At 43.4% G+C, this 12,972-nt stretch overlaps 1 protein-coding gene across 1 annotated transcript in view; it reads right to left on the reverse strand.

Moving 5' to 3' along the window:
* The window catches only part of il23r (interleukin 23 receptor), a 21,847-nt gene extending 11,751 nt beyond the window's left edge, over positions 1 to 10,096 (reverse strand). Inside the window, exons 1-11 of the mRNA XM_039002595.1 lie at positions 10,044 to 10,096; positions 6,961 to 7,041; positions 5,205 to 5,352; positions 4,856 to 5,028; positions 4,521 to 4,644; positions 3,875 to 4,041; positions 3,256 to 3,392; positions 2,886 to 3,096; positions 2,595 to 2,677; positions 1,686 to 1,893; positions 1,296 to 1,496 (exon numbers count right to left, since the gene is read on the reverse strand). Of these exons, the coding sequence (XP_038858523.1) occupies positions 1,296 to 1,496; positions 1,686 to 1,893; positions 2,595 to 2,677; positions 2,886 to 3,096; positions 3,256 to 3,392; positions 3,875 to 4,041; positions 4,521 to 4,644; positions 4,856 to 5,028; positions 5,205 to 5,352; positions 6,961 to 7,015 (1,507 nt within the window). The 5' untranslated portion in view covers positions 7,016 to 7,041; positions 10,044 to 10,096. The remainder of the gene's footprint in view (positions 1 to 1,295; positions 1,497 to 1,685; positions 1,894 to 2,594; positions 2,678 to 2,885; positions 3,097 to 3,255; positions 3,393 to 3,874; positions 4,042 to 4,520; positions 4,645 to 4,855; positions 5,029 to 5,204; positions 5,353 to 6,960; positions 7,042 to 10,043) is intronic.
* Positions 10,097 to 12,972: the final 2,876 nt, after the last annotated feature.

The raw sequence follows: 12,972 nt of genomic DNA on the forward strand, positions 1-12,972 counted from the left end.
AGCACAGACTGGAATATGTTCCGGGATTCTTCCGATGGCATTGAGGAGTACACCACATCAGTCACTGGCTTCATCAATAAGTGCATCAATGACGTTGTCCCCACAGTGACTGAACGTACATACCCCAACCAGAAGCCATGGATTACAGGCAACATCCGCACTGAGCTAAAGGCTAGAGCTGCCACTTTCAAGGAGCGGGACTATAACCCGGAAGCTTATAATAAATCCCACTATACCCTCCGATGAACCATAAAACAGGTAAAGCGTCAATACAGGACTAAGATCGAATCGTACTACACCGGCTCTGATGCTCGTCAGATGTGGCAGGGCTTGCAAACCATTACAGACTACAAAGGGAATCACAGCTGAGAGCTGCCCAGTGACACGAGCATATCAGACGAGCTAAACTACTTCTATGCTTGCTTCGAGGCAAATAACACTGAAACATGCATGAGAACACCAGCTGTTCCGGAAGACTGTGTGATCACGCTCTCCGCAACCAATGTGAGTAAGACCTTTAAACAGGTCAATATTCACAAGCCCGCAGGGCCAGATGGATTACTGCGAGCATGCGCAGCAAGTGTCTTCACTGACATTTTCAACCTCTCCCTGTGGCTTCCTGCCATCCAGGACCTCTATACCAGGCGGTGTCAGAGGAAGGAACTAAAAATTGTCAAAGACTCCAGCCACCCTAGTCATAGACTGTTCTCTCTGCTACCGCATGGCAAGCAAGTCTAGGTACTAGAGGCTTCTAAACAGCTTCTACCCCCAAGCCATAAGACTCCTCAACATCTAATCAAATGGCTACCCAGACTATTTGCATTGCCCAACCCCCCCCCTCTCTTTTACACCGCTGCTACTCTCTGTTTTTATCATCTATGCATAGTCACTTTAATAACTCTACCTACATGTACATATTACCCTAATAACCTCAACTAACCAGTGCCCCTGCACATTGACTCTGTACCGGTACCCCCCTGTATATAGTCTCACTATTGTTATTTTACTGCTGCTCTTTAATTACTTGTTACTTTTATTTCGTATTCGTTTTAACTGCATTGTTGGTTAGGGGCTCGTAAGTAAGGTCTACACCTGTTGTATTCGGCGCATGTAACTAATAACATTTGATTTGATGAGTCTATCTCAGTAGTCCAAAATAGTCAATTCTCTCCACTAGCTACCTCTTGTGGTTGATGATGAGCATTGCCCTATCACATGCTTTGTCAGAATCAGCAGCAGTTTGTAGACAAAGACACGGTCAGAAATGTGTCTGTGGTTCTGACTTATGTACTTACCTGTGATGAGTGTTGTGTTTCTCTTCCTGGCCACTCTCTGCCAGCCCAGTTCCTGACGTCCACTCTTCCACTCCACCAAAAAGCCCAACAGTACCTCCGCTTCAGCCCCACTAGATCCATCCCACGACCAGGACAGGGCAACTGCATCCCCTCCTTCTACGTTTGCCGGACTGAGGCTTCTCAGAACAGGCCCAGACACACCTGTAATACAAAGAATATGGTTGGTGTTCATCATATCACAATTACTTAAGTGAAAAACAAGTAAACCTGTGTCTGTGAGGTGTGTAGTAGCAAGTATATCTTCTCACCTGTGTGTGTGAGCTGTATGGTAGCAAGTATATCTTCTCACCTGTGTGTGTGAGCTGTATGGTAGCAAGTATATCTTCTCACCTGTGTGTTTGAGCTGTATGGTAGCAGGTGGAGATGTCCCGTAGGAGGTGACAGCCCTTACAAACAACTCCTGAACCCCAGGTGACACCTGGACAGAACACTGGGTGACACCAGCAGGATAGGTGATCTCCTCCTGTCTCTGACCCTCATGCAGGTAGACCAGATCATACCTCAACACATGACCACTATAGTCACCTGGAGACAGGGGCTGAGGAGAGAGAGGGGGGAACAGATGGAGAGAGTGAAGAAAAGAGGAAAGGTGAGACAGAGAGAGGTGAGACAGAGAGAGATGAGACAGAGAGAGGTGAGACAGAGAGAGATGAGACAGAGAGGTGAGACAGAGAGAGGTGAGACAGAGAGAGGTGAGACAGAGAGAGGTGAGAAAGAGACAGGTGAGACAGAGAGGTGAGACAGAGAGAGGTGAGACAGAGAGAGGTGAGACAGAGAGAGGTGAGACAGAGAGGTGAGACAGAGAGAGATGAGACAGAGAGAGGTGAGACAGAGAGAGGTGAGACAGAGAGGTGAGACAGAGAGAGATGAGACAGAGAGAGGTGAGACAGAGAGAGGTGAGACAGAGAGAGGTGAGACAGCGAGAGGTGAGAAAGAGAGAGGTGAGACAGAGAGGTGAGACAGAGAGGTGAGACAGAGAGAGGTGAGACAGAGAGATAAATAGATAATGATCTCCTTTCCATGTAGTATTATCCAAGTTTATCATCCAAACAAAATTTAAGGATTAAAGCTCTACAGAACAACATTGAAAAATCACAACCTCAAACAATACAATTACCACCAACAGTCCACCATAGTATGCTATTTGATCTTCTTTAAAGTTCTTGGGGTCAAAGAACAGCTTTTAGTTGCTAAGCGTGCAAACCAACCGATCAAAACTGATAGTGTTTCTGCAGATACCTTCCACAGTACTGTCACATCCTGAACCCCATCCACCCCAGGGATACCAAACACTCTCCAAACATCCAGCTCTCTAGTGGGGGCTGAAAACATAAAGGAGAACAAGTTACTCTGATGACAACACTTTACAGGTTAGTAAAAATATCTACATTTGGACTTTATCTTAAGACAACTTCCACAACACTGTCAAAATAATCTGTTGTCAGTGACTTCCAACCCTCACTGCAATGTGTGAACAAGCTCTCTCTGAAACGTGCATTATTTAAAAACCATGCTGGGCTCTGGGCTTACCTATGCCTGGGCTTGTTTTACTAGCTGATGGGCTCCATCTACTGCAGAGGGGCCTTTGGGTGGAGGAGTTCCTGAGCGCAGGGGTGGACCTCTGTGCAGAGGTTGGCCTCTCTATGGAGAAACAGACTCTGATCTGGAACTCATACTGTGTCATGGGCTTCAGGCCCTCCACCTTGACCAGGCCTCTGCTCAGATCCAAGTGTAGCTCCACCTGCACAAAAACACCAACAGACAATGGCATTCACTCATACTTCTTCTCTTTATTCTTGTATTAGTCCAACTGTTAGAGTGCATGTACAGTATTGGAACATTTAGATGCTACCAAGGTGAGGAATGGGGATGTTGATGACGACAATATAATATTACTCACCCAGGAGCCATTGCCTGTTCTGAGCCTGACGTGGGGTCTTAAAGGTTTTGGGTATTCAGAGCAGTTCCAGTGCAATACAGCCGCCCTGGAGCCACTCCAAAACTCCAGCTTCATGATCTGAGGGGTGTCTGGTATCACTGCAATGCCAAGAGACACATCAGGTAAATTACAAACCTAGAGGGGCTTAGTGGGATGTTCTCATTATTTAATAGTTGTTATGCCCCAATGTCCTTTTCATTTACGGTTTATTAACATTGACAGTCCTGGTATTAATCAGCACACAGAGACAATACATGCAGGAAGCCGATCCTTTGAAAACAATGTCAAACTCAAACCATATCAGAGGATTTCACAGCAAGATGTCCTTAAAAGGAACAAGTTACAGGATGAGAAATTACTTCACATGCAAAACACATAAACATTTTCAAATATGAGAGAACATTATGTATATATTTACAAGGATTTCTAAAATAGATTTTATTTGTATTATTCCCAGCACCAGAGTGAGATGCAATTTGGTGGTAGTGGCGTGTGCACATCCTTTATGGTAACAACATATATGAAGATATAAAAAAACTGGTATGTATGTATGCGTTTGTCTTCAGAGACATGAACTTACCTACATCATTGACAGAGAAGTTGAAGGGTTGGGACAGTGATGTTCCCAGGTGGTTGTGAGCTCTTATACTCAGCTGGTACTGTTCATTCTCATCCAGCTCCAACCGTGGAATACTGAACACACCAGTACCCTGGATTTCACGGTGAAACACCTGGGCTCTGTTCACACTGTGGATAAGCAAGTCACATTACTTTTCCAGAGAAGGACAAATGGGAAAAAGCTTTCCTTGCCTTGAATCTGTTAATTATTCTGTTTAAGTGCTCAAGCCACGTATATAAAAGGTTGAGAAAAAAAGGTGCTATCTAGAACCTAAAAAGGTTCTTCGGCTGTCCCCATAAGATAATTATTTGAAGAACACGTGTTGGTTCCAGCTAGAACCCTTTTGGTTCCAAGTAGAACCGTTTTGGGTTCCATGTAGAATTCTTTCCTCAGAGGGTTCTACCTGGAACCATAAAGGGTTCTTACCTGGAACCAAAAAGGGTTATCCTATGGGGACAGCTGAATAATCCTTTTGGAACCCTTTTGTCTAAGAGTGTAGCTACACATCTATTCACAATATATTTTTGATGTGGTAACCCTAGCCCAGGGTGGAGAAAAAGACAGTGAGCAGACTTTACCACACTACAGGGCCCATCACCCAGCTCACCTCCTGACTGAGACATAGTAGGTTGTGACCAGGTGTGTTTCCCGTCCTCTGCTCCAGCTACAGGTGATCTCCTCTGAGTCCCTGGAAGCCTGGCAGGCTATACCACTGGGCTCATCAGGAGGGTCTGCAGGGAAGGAGAGCAATAGTATACAGCACACCCTTACAGGGTCTAGCAATTGCTCTGAATAACTTATCTAAAATATTTGTTTTACTATTTCATAAGAGTCCAGAATTGGTCAAGTAAGAACTAATGCTAATTTGCAGCAACATCAACCAGCCAGAGAGGCAACAACACCGCAAAGATAACATCCAGAATCTAAAGACAGTAGACGTACATCCAGTGTGTAGGTCTAGCCCACAAACAGTCTGTATGCGTCCGTCTGTTTGCCGCAGCCTACAGACCAGAATGGAGTTTGGTGTGCGGAGGTTAGTCAGTCTCAGCCGGACAGTGGAACAGTTCAAGATCTCTAGTGCCGTCTGGTCCTGCCCATTCAGTTCCACAGATAAACTGACAACACAAAGAGGTTTCAATACTACAAAACGTCTCTCTCTGTTCCCTTCTCTTCATTATGCCACTCTCCTTCCTCTCTATATACAGACAGACAGACAAACATATAGGCAGGCAGGCAGACAAACACCAACCGATCGACACCTATCTATCTACCGACCGACCGACATACAGACCTCTGGCCACAGTGGGGCTTTGTGGTTGTGCAGTACACTGTAAGGTTGGAACCCATGCGAAAGAGTGGCCCAGGTTCTACAGTCACAGACCCCTGACAGATGATACCCATTCTCGGACCTGAGGGGCTGGCTGGAACCTGGAATGTACCTGTCCACAAACACAACATAACACAGTGTTACATACAGTGCATTCGGAAAGTATTCAGACCCCTTGACTTTTCCACATTTTGTTACGTTACAGCCTTATCCTACAATGGATTAAATACTATTTTCTCCTCATCAATCTACACACAATACCCCCCCCCCCCCCAATTTTTTTTTACATAAGTATTCAGACCCTTTGCTATGAGACTCAAAATTGAGCACACACCTGTCTACATAAGGTTCCACAGTTCATTTCAGAGCAAAACCCAAGCCATGAGGTCAAAGGAATTGGCTGTAGAGCTCCGAGACAGGATTGTGTCGAGGCACAGATCTGGGGAAGGGTACCAAAAAATGTCTGCAGCATTGAAGGTCCCCAAGAACACAGTGGCCTCCATAATTCTTAGATGGAAGAAGCTTGGAACCACCAACACTCTTCCTAGAGCTGGCCGCTCAGCCAAACTGAGCAATCGGGGGGGAAGGGCCTTGGTCAGGGAGGTGACCAATAGCTGAATGGTCACTCTTACAGAGCTCCAGAGTTCCTCTGTGGAGATGGGAAAACATTCCAGAAGGACAACCATCTGTGCAGCACTCCACCAATCAGGCCTCTATGGTAGTGTCCAGACGGAAGCCACTCCTCAGTAAAAGGCACATGACAGCCCGCTTGGAGTTGCCAAAAGGCACCTAAAGGATTTTCAGACCATGAGAAACAAGATTCAATGGTCTGATAACATCAAGATTGAACTCTTTGGCCTGAATGCACTGTTCCTACGGTGAAGCATGGTGGTGGCATCATGCTGTGGGCATGTTTTTCAGCGGCAGGGACTGGGAGACTAGTCAGGATTGAGGGAAAGAAGAATGGAGCAAAGTACGGAGAGATCCTTGATAAAAACCTGCTCTAGAGCGCTCAGGACCTCAGACTGGGGCGAAGGTTCAACTTCCAACAGGACAATGACCATAAGCACACAGCCAAGACAACGCAGGAGTGGCTTCGGGACAAGTCTCTGAATGTCCTTGAGTGGCCCAGCCAGAGCCCGGACTTGAACCCGATCAAACATCTCTGGAAAGACCTGAAATAGCTGTGCAGCAACGCTCCCCATCCAACCTGACAGAGCTTGAGAGGATCTGCAGAGAAGAATGGGAGAAACTCCCCAAATCAGGTGTGCCAAGCTTGTCATACCCAAGAAGACTCAAGGCTGCAATCACTGGCAAAAGTTCTTCAACAAAGTACTGAGTAAAAGGGTCTGAATACTTATGTAAATGTGATGTAAATGTGTAAATGTCAGTTTTTTAAAAATAATTTAGCAAAACATTTCAAAAGAGTTTTGTCATTATGGGGTATTTTGTGTAGATTGATGAGGGGGGGGAAAACTATTTAATCACGTTAGAATAAGGCTGTAATGTAACAAAATGTGGAAAAATACAAGGGGTCTGGATACTTTCCGAATGCACTGTGTTGTGATGTCACGGGCAGTTCGCTCTAGAGAGGAATGAACCAACTCTGGAATGTTATTAAGCAATACTAAACCATGTTAAACTAAACATTTATTGGAATGTAAAATGTAATGCACAACATTATTTATTTCCATATTACAAAAATACAGGAATCACTTACATCTGTACAAGAGAAATATGACGGTAGTCCTCCAAATGGTTCTGAAGAGACTCATCTCACCTGTTCTCTGGCTTTCTGTGTCTACAGACACATTAGCACAAATACTTTTCAGCTGAACAATTGATCTTGATTGTAATGACAGATCAAATTGGCCACAACTGTAGCCTCATATCAAAATAACCTTCCTGATCTCAATGCCAGAATTATACATCATTAATAGGAGCAATGACATTTAGAGTACTGAACATATTGGTTGATATGGTTCAGCTCATTTTAGCACTAGATATGTTTTTGCCAAGAGAGAGACTAGATCTGACCATGCTCTTCCTCTTAGAAATGTCTGTATACAGCAGTTAACATGAATTAACCGAAGTAGAGGCAGTTGAAATCGTGATAGCTAAGTGAGTGGAATAGGATACATGACAGATATATACAGTTGAAGTCGGAAGTTTACATACAAAGGTTGGAGTCATTAAACCTCGTTTTTCAACCACTCCACAAATTTCTTCTTAACAAACTATAGTTTTGGCAAGTCAGTTAGGAGATCTACTTTATGCATGACACAAGTCATTTTTCCAGACAGATTATTTAACTTATAATTCACTGTATCACAAATCCAGAACAACAGCGAATGACCTTGTGAAGATGCTGGAGGAACAGGTACTAAAGTATCTACAGTGGGGCAAAAAAGTATTTAGTCAGCCACCAATTGTGCAAGTTCTCCCACTTAAAAAGATGAGAGAGGCCTGTAACACTTCAACTATGACAGACAAAATGAGAAAAATAAATCCAGAAAATCACATTGTAGGATTTTTAATGAATTTATTTGCAAATTATGGTGGAAAATAAGTATTTGGTCACCTACAAACAAGCAAGATTTCTGGCTCTCACAGACCTGTAACTTCTTCTTTAAGAGGCTCCTCTGTCCTCCACTCGTTACCTGTATTAATGGCACCTGTTTGAACTTGTTATCAGTATAAAAGACACCTGTCCACAACCTCAAACAGTCACACTCCAAACTCCACTATGGCCAAGACCAAAGAGCTGTCAAAGGACACCAGAAACAAAATTGTAGACTTGCACCAGGCTGGGAAGACTGAATCTGCAATAGGTAAGCAGCTTGGTTTGAAGAAATCAACTGTGGGAGCAATTATTAGGAAATGGAAGACATACAAGACCACTGATAATCTCCCTCGATCTGGGGCTCCACGCAAGATCTCACCCCGTGGGGTCAAAATGATCACAAGAACGGTGAGCAAAAATCCCAGAACCACACGGGGGGACCTAGTGAATGACCTGCAGAGAGCTGGGACCAAAGTAACAAAGCCTACCATCAGTAACACACTACGCCGCCAGGGACTCAAATCCTGCAGTGCCAGACGTGTCCCCCTGCTTAAGCCAGTACATGTCCAGGCCCGTCTGAAGTTTGCTAGAGAGCATTTGGATGATCCAGAAGAAGATTGGGAGAATGTCATATGGTCAGATGAAACCAAAATATAACTTTTTGGTAAAAACTCAACTCGTCGTGTTTGGAGGACAAAGAATGCTGAGTTGCATCCAAAGAACACCATACCTACTGTGAAGCATGGGGGTGGAAACATCATGCTTTGGGGCTTTTTTTCTGCAAAGGGACCAGGACGACTGATCCGTGTAAAGGACAGAATGAATGGGGCCATGTATCGTGAGATTTTGAGTGAAAACCTCCTTCCATCAGCAAGGGCATTGAAGATGAAACGTGGCTGGGTCTTTCAGCATGACAATAATCCCAAACACACCGCCCGGGCAACGAAGGAGTGGCTTCGCAAGAAGCATTTCAAGGTCCTGGAGTGGCCTAGCCAGTCTCCAGATCTCAACCCCATAGAAAATCTTTGGAGGGAGTTGAAAGTCCGTGTTGCCCAGCAACAGCCCCAAAACATCACTGCTCTAGAGGAGATCTGCATGGAGGAATGGGCCAAAATACCAGCAACAGTGTGTGAAAACCTTGTGAAGACTTACAGAAAACGTTTGACCTCTGTCATTGCCAACAAAGGGTATACAACAAAGTATTGAGATAAACTTTTGTTATTGACCAAATACTTATTTTCCACCATAATTTGCAAATAAATTCATTAAAAATCCTACAATGTGATTTTCTGGATTTTTTTTTCTCATTTTGTCTGTCATAGTTGAAGTGTACCTATGATGAAAATTACAGGTCTCTCTCATCTTTTTAAGTGGGAGAACTTGCACAATTGGTGGCTGACTAAATACTTTTTTGCCCCACTGTATATCTTCCAAATGGACTATGACCCCAAGCATACTTCCAAAGTTGCGGCAAAATGGCTTAAGAACAACAAAGTCAAAGTATTGGAGTGGCCATCACAAAGCCCTGACCTCAATCCTATAGAAAATTTGTGGGCAGAACTGAAAAAGTGTGTGCAAGCAAAGAGGCCTACAAACCTGACTCAGTTACACCAGCTCTGTCAGGAGGAATGGGCCAAAATTCACCCAACTTATTGTGGGAAGCTTGTGGAAGGCTACCCAAAACGTTTGACCCAAGTTAAACCATTTAAAGGCAATGCTACCAAATACTAATTGAGTGTATGTAAACTTCTGACCCACTGGGAATGTGATGAAATAAATAAAAGCTGAAATAAATCATTCTCTCTGCTATTTTTCTGACATTTCACATTCTTAAAATAAAGTGGTGATCCTGACTGACCTAAGACAGGGAACTTTTACAAGGATTAAATGTCAGGAATTGTGAAAAACTGAATTTAAATGTATTTGGCTAAGGTGTATGTAAACTTCAGACTTCAACTTTATTTATCATAGTGTCTGCACATGAACTGCACACATGAGATATGTGACCTTATTAAACTTCACCTTTGTATACACATTCTTTTAGAAAATAAATCCTAACACATTCTTAAAGTCACCTAGGATAAGTCATGAAGTACATAATAAGAAAGTAACATGTTGAAATAGTAATACAATAACACTTCGTCTGTCTACTTCCTTCAGTCTTCTATTTGCCCAGATCTCTCTAGTTTTTTATATCGGTATAATGTCAAGATAAAAACATTTGGATGACTGTTACTCACCAGCATGTTAAAGTGTCCACATCCCTTCTTTGAAGAGGACTGATAACCCATCTGTGGATTATGTCAAATAGTAAAATAAAGATTAACATTCAGCATAATCCAGGTATTACTAAACCTTCATTTGCTGACGACTTGCTTGCAAGATGTTTTTGTCATCTTTGTTCTTATACTTGGTGATGAAACTTCTTTAAAGGAGGCAATGACCTAGATCTGAGGTATTTTAGCAGAAACTTTCTATGTTACTTTGCCCCACTTAAGGAACCACAGCGGTTCTGTTAACTCAGCTAACTCAGAGGTCGGTGTCCTCAATAACTGTTTTCACTAAATGTGTTGTTAGCAGATTACAAAGTAGACTACTTTCCTGCATATCATTTTTGGTATGGCTGCAATAATTAAGTGCTGCCATGTTATGCAATTTTATGGTGTGTTTAATGGTGTCTTTGATCTAGTTTGTTTGCTACAATGGAATCAATTAAAAAGTGAAAACCCCACCAACCCTGCTTGCCGGTCAAGTTAAATCCAATGCACTACTCACAGTCCCATCTCCTCATCAGAGGTGCCTACTCCACACATGGTGTCCCTAATGCATTCTATAAAGACCATAGATCGAAAATGTACTATACTATACTACAGTATACGTGTGTGTGTGTGTGTGTGTGTGTGTGTGTGTGTGTGTGTGTGTGTGTGTGTGTGTGTGTGTGTGTGTGTGTGTGTGTGTGTGTGTGTGTGTGTGTGTGTGTGTGTGTGTGTGTGAGGCTTCCAAATATAACAGATATTGATTAGGAAGCTATACATGTGCCTCTTCCATTGTGACGAGCATGTGTGTGTGTTGAGAAGAGTGTGAATGAAAAGTGTACGTGTGTCAGAGCTGGAAGCTCGGTCGTGTTGCTCTAGATTTCTGATTTCTTTACCCCAGTCAGTTTCCATCTCCATCATCAAAGGGCTGGAGGGGAAATCCAACCAGAACAGATCACAAAAAACTTGAGATAAAACTCTTCAAACAGTCCATGTTCAGATTAAAAAGGTCATAAGCAATGACGTTTCTGACATTTTGCCCTATAGTTGTCAGTGGAGTCATTTCATAATGTGAAGATGTTGGTGTCGGTGGTATTTGAAACCCCGTGTTCAGCAGGGTGTGGGAACCATGTCTTTGTAATGGAAAGGAGGGAGCACTGATTTTCATATGACAGACTTCCCCCCTCTTTGGTTGGCTCTTTGAATTATGAAACTCAGTATGTCAGTGTTCAATACAGAGACCCTAGTGGTAAGTACCCTGGACCTGATCGAGGCTGGGATGAAGACCGTTGCCACCCCTTTATGCTAGGCCCTGGTCTACATGATGAACTACCCAGAGATACAGGGGGAGTCGACTCTTCCACAGCACCCGCGTGATTGATTGATTGGTTGATTATTTGATTGATCTATTGATCAATTGATTGATCCCTTCACCTTTTCCCTCCAGGGAAGGTCCAGGCTGAGATAAACAGTGACAAGCCAGTCCCGCCAGCCCAACATGTCCTACACTGACACTGTCATCCATGAGACACAGGGGATGGGCAACATTGTGCCGCTGGGTTTCCCCAAGATGGCTAGCAAAGACGCAACACTGGGGGGATACTTCATACCCAAGGTGATAGACATTAGCTACAGCATTAACAACAGTCCCTCCATGTATCAAGTGAATGATACTTGTTATCCCTAAACTTTTGTGACATTCAGCGCTCAAGGCAAACATTAGCACAAACCTAACAATAGCTACCAAAAGCCATGGATGATTTGTACAGGTAGTCATAATGTGGCAACTTTGCCATGTGGCTGCTACATTGCAGTCTCAACGTCACCAATGAAGAGGCGACTCCGGGATGCTGGCCTTCTAGGCAGAGTTCCTCTGTCTAGTGTGTGTGTTCTTTTGCCCATCTTAATATTTTATTTTTATTGGCCAGTCTGAGATATGTTTTTTTCTTTGCAACTCTGCCTAGAAGGCCAGCATCCCGGAGTTGCCTCTTCACTGTTGATGTTGAGACTAGTGTTTTGCGGGGACTATTTAAAACTTCTTAAAGCTGCAATCCCGTTAACAGCCAGTGAAAGTGCAGGGTGCCAAATTCAAACAGAAATCTCATAATTAAAATTCCTCAAACATACATGTATCTTATACCATTTTAAAGGTAATCTTGTTGTTAATCCCACCAAAGTGTCCAATTTCAAATAGGCTTTTCAGCGAAAGCACCACAAACGATTATGTTAGGTCACCGCAAAATCACAGAATCACAAATATCCGGAGAAATTGCAGAGAGCCACGTCAAATAACATAAATACTCATCATAAACTTTGATGAAAGATACATGTTTTACATAGAATTAAAGATACACTTGTTCTTAATGCAAGCGCTGTGTCAGATTTCAAAATTCTTTACGGCAAAAGCACAATATTCAATCATCTGAGAACAGCGTTCAGCCACAAAAGTAAGCCATACAGTCACCCGCCATATTGTGCAGTCAACAAAACTCATAAAAAGCATTATAAATCTTCACTTACCTTTGCTGATCTTCGTCGGAATGCACTCCCAGGACTCCCACTTCCACAAGAAATGTTCATTTTGTTCGGTAATGTACATCATTTATGTCCAAGTAGCTACTTTTGTTAGCGCGTATAGTACACATATGTAACAGTATAACTTTAGTACGTCCCCTCGCCCCGACACGGGCGCGAACCAGGGACCCTCTGCACACATCAACAACTGACACCCACGAAGCGTCGTTACCCATCGCTCCACAAAAGCCGCGGCCCTTGCAGAGCAAGGTGCAACACTACTTCTAGGTTTCAGAGCAAGTGACGTAACTGATTGAAACGCTACTAGCGCGTACCCGCTAACTAGCTAGCCATTTCACATCCGTTACACTCACCCCCCTTTCAACCTCCTCCTTTTCCG

Source organism: Salvelinus namaycush, chromosome 10 (assembly GCF_016432855.1).
Source record: "Salvelinus namaycush isolate Seneca chromosome 10, SaNama_1.0, whole genome shotgun sequence".
NCBI lineage: Eukaryota > Metazoa > Chordata > Actinopteri > Salmoniformes > Salmonidae > Salvelinus > Salvelinus namaycush.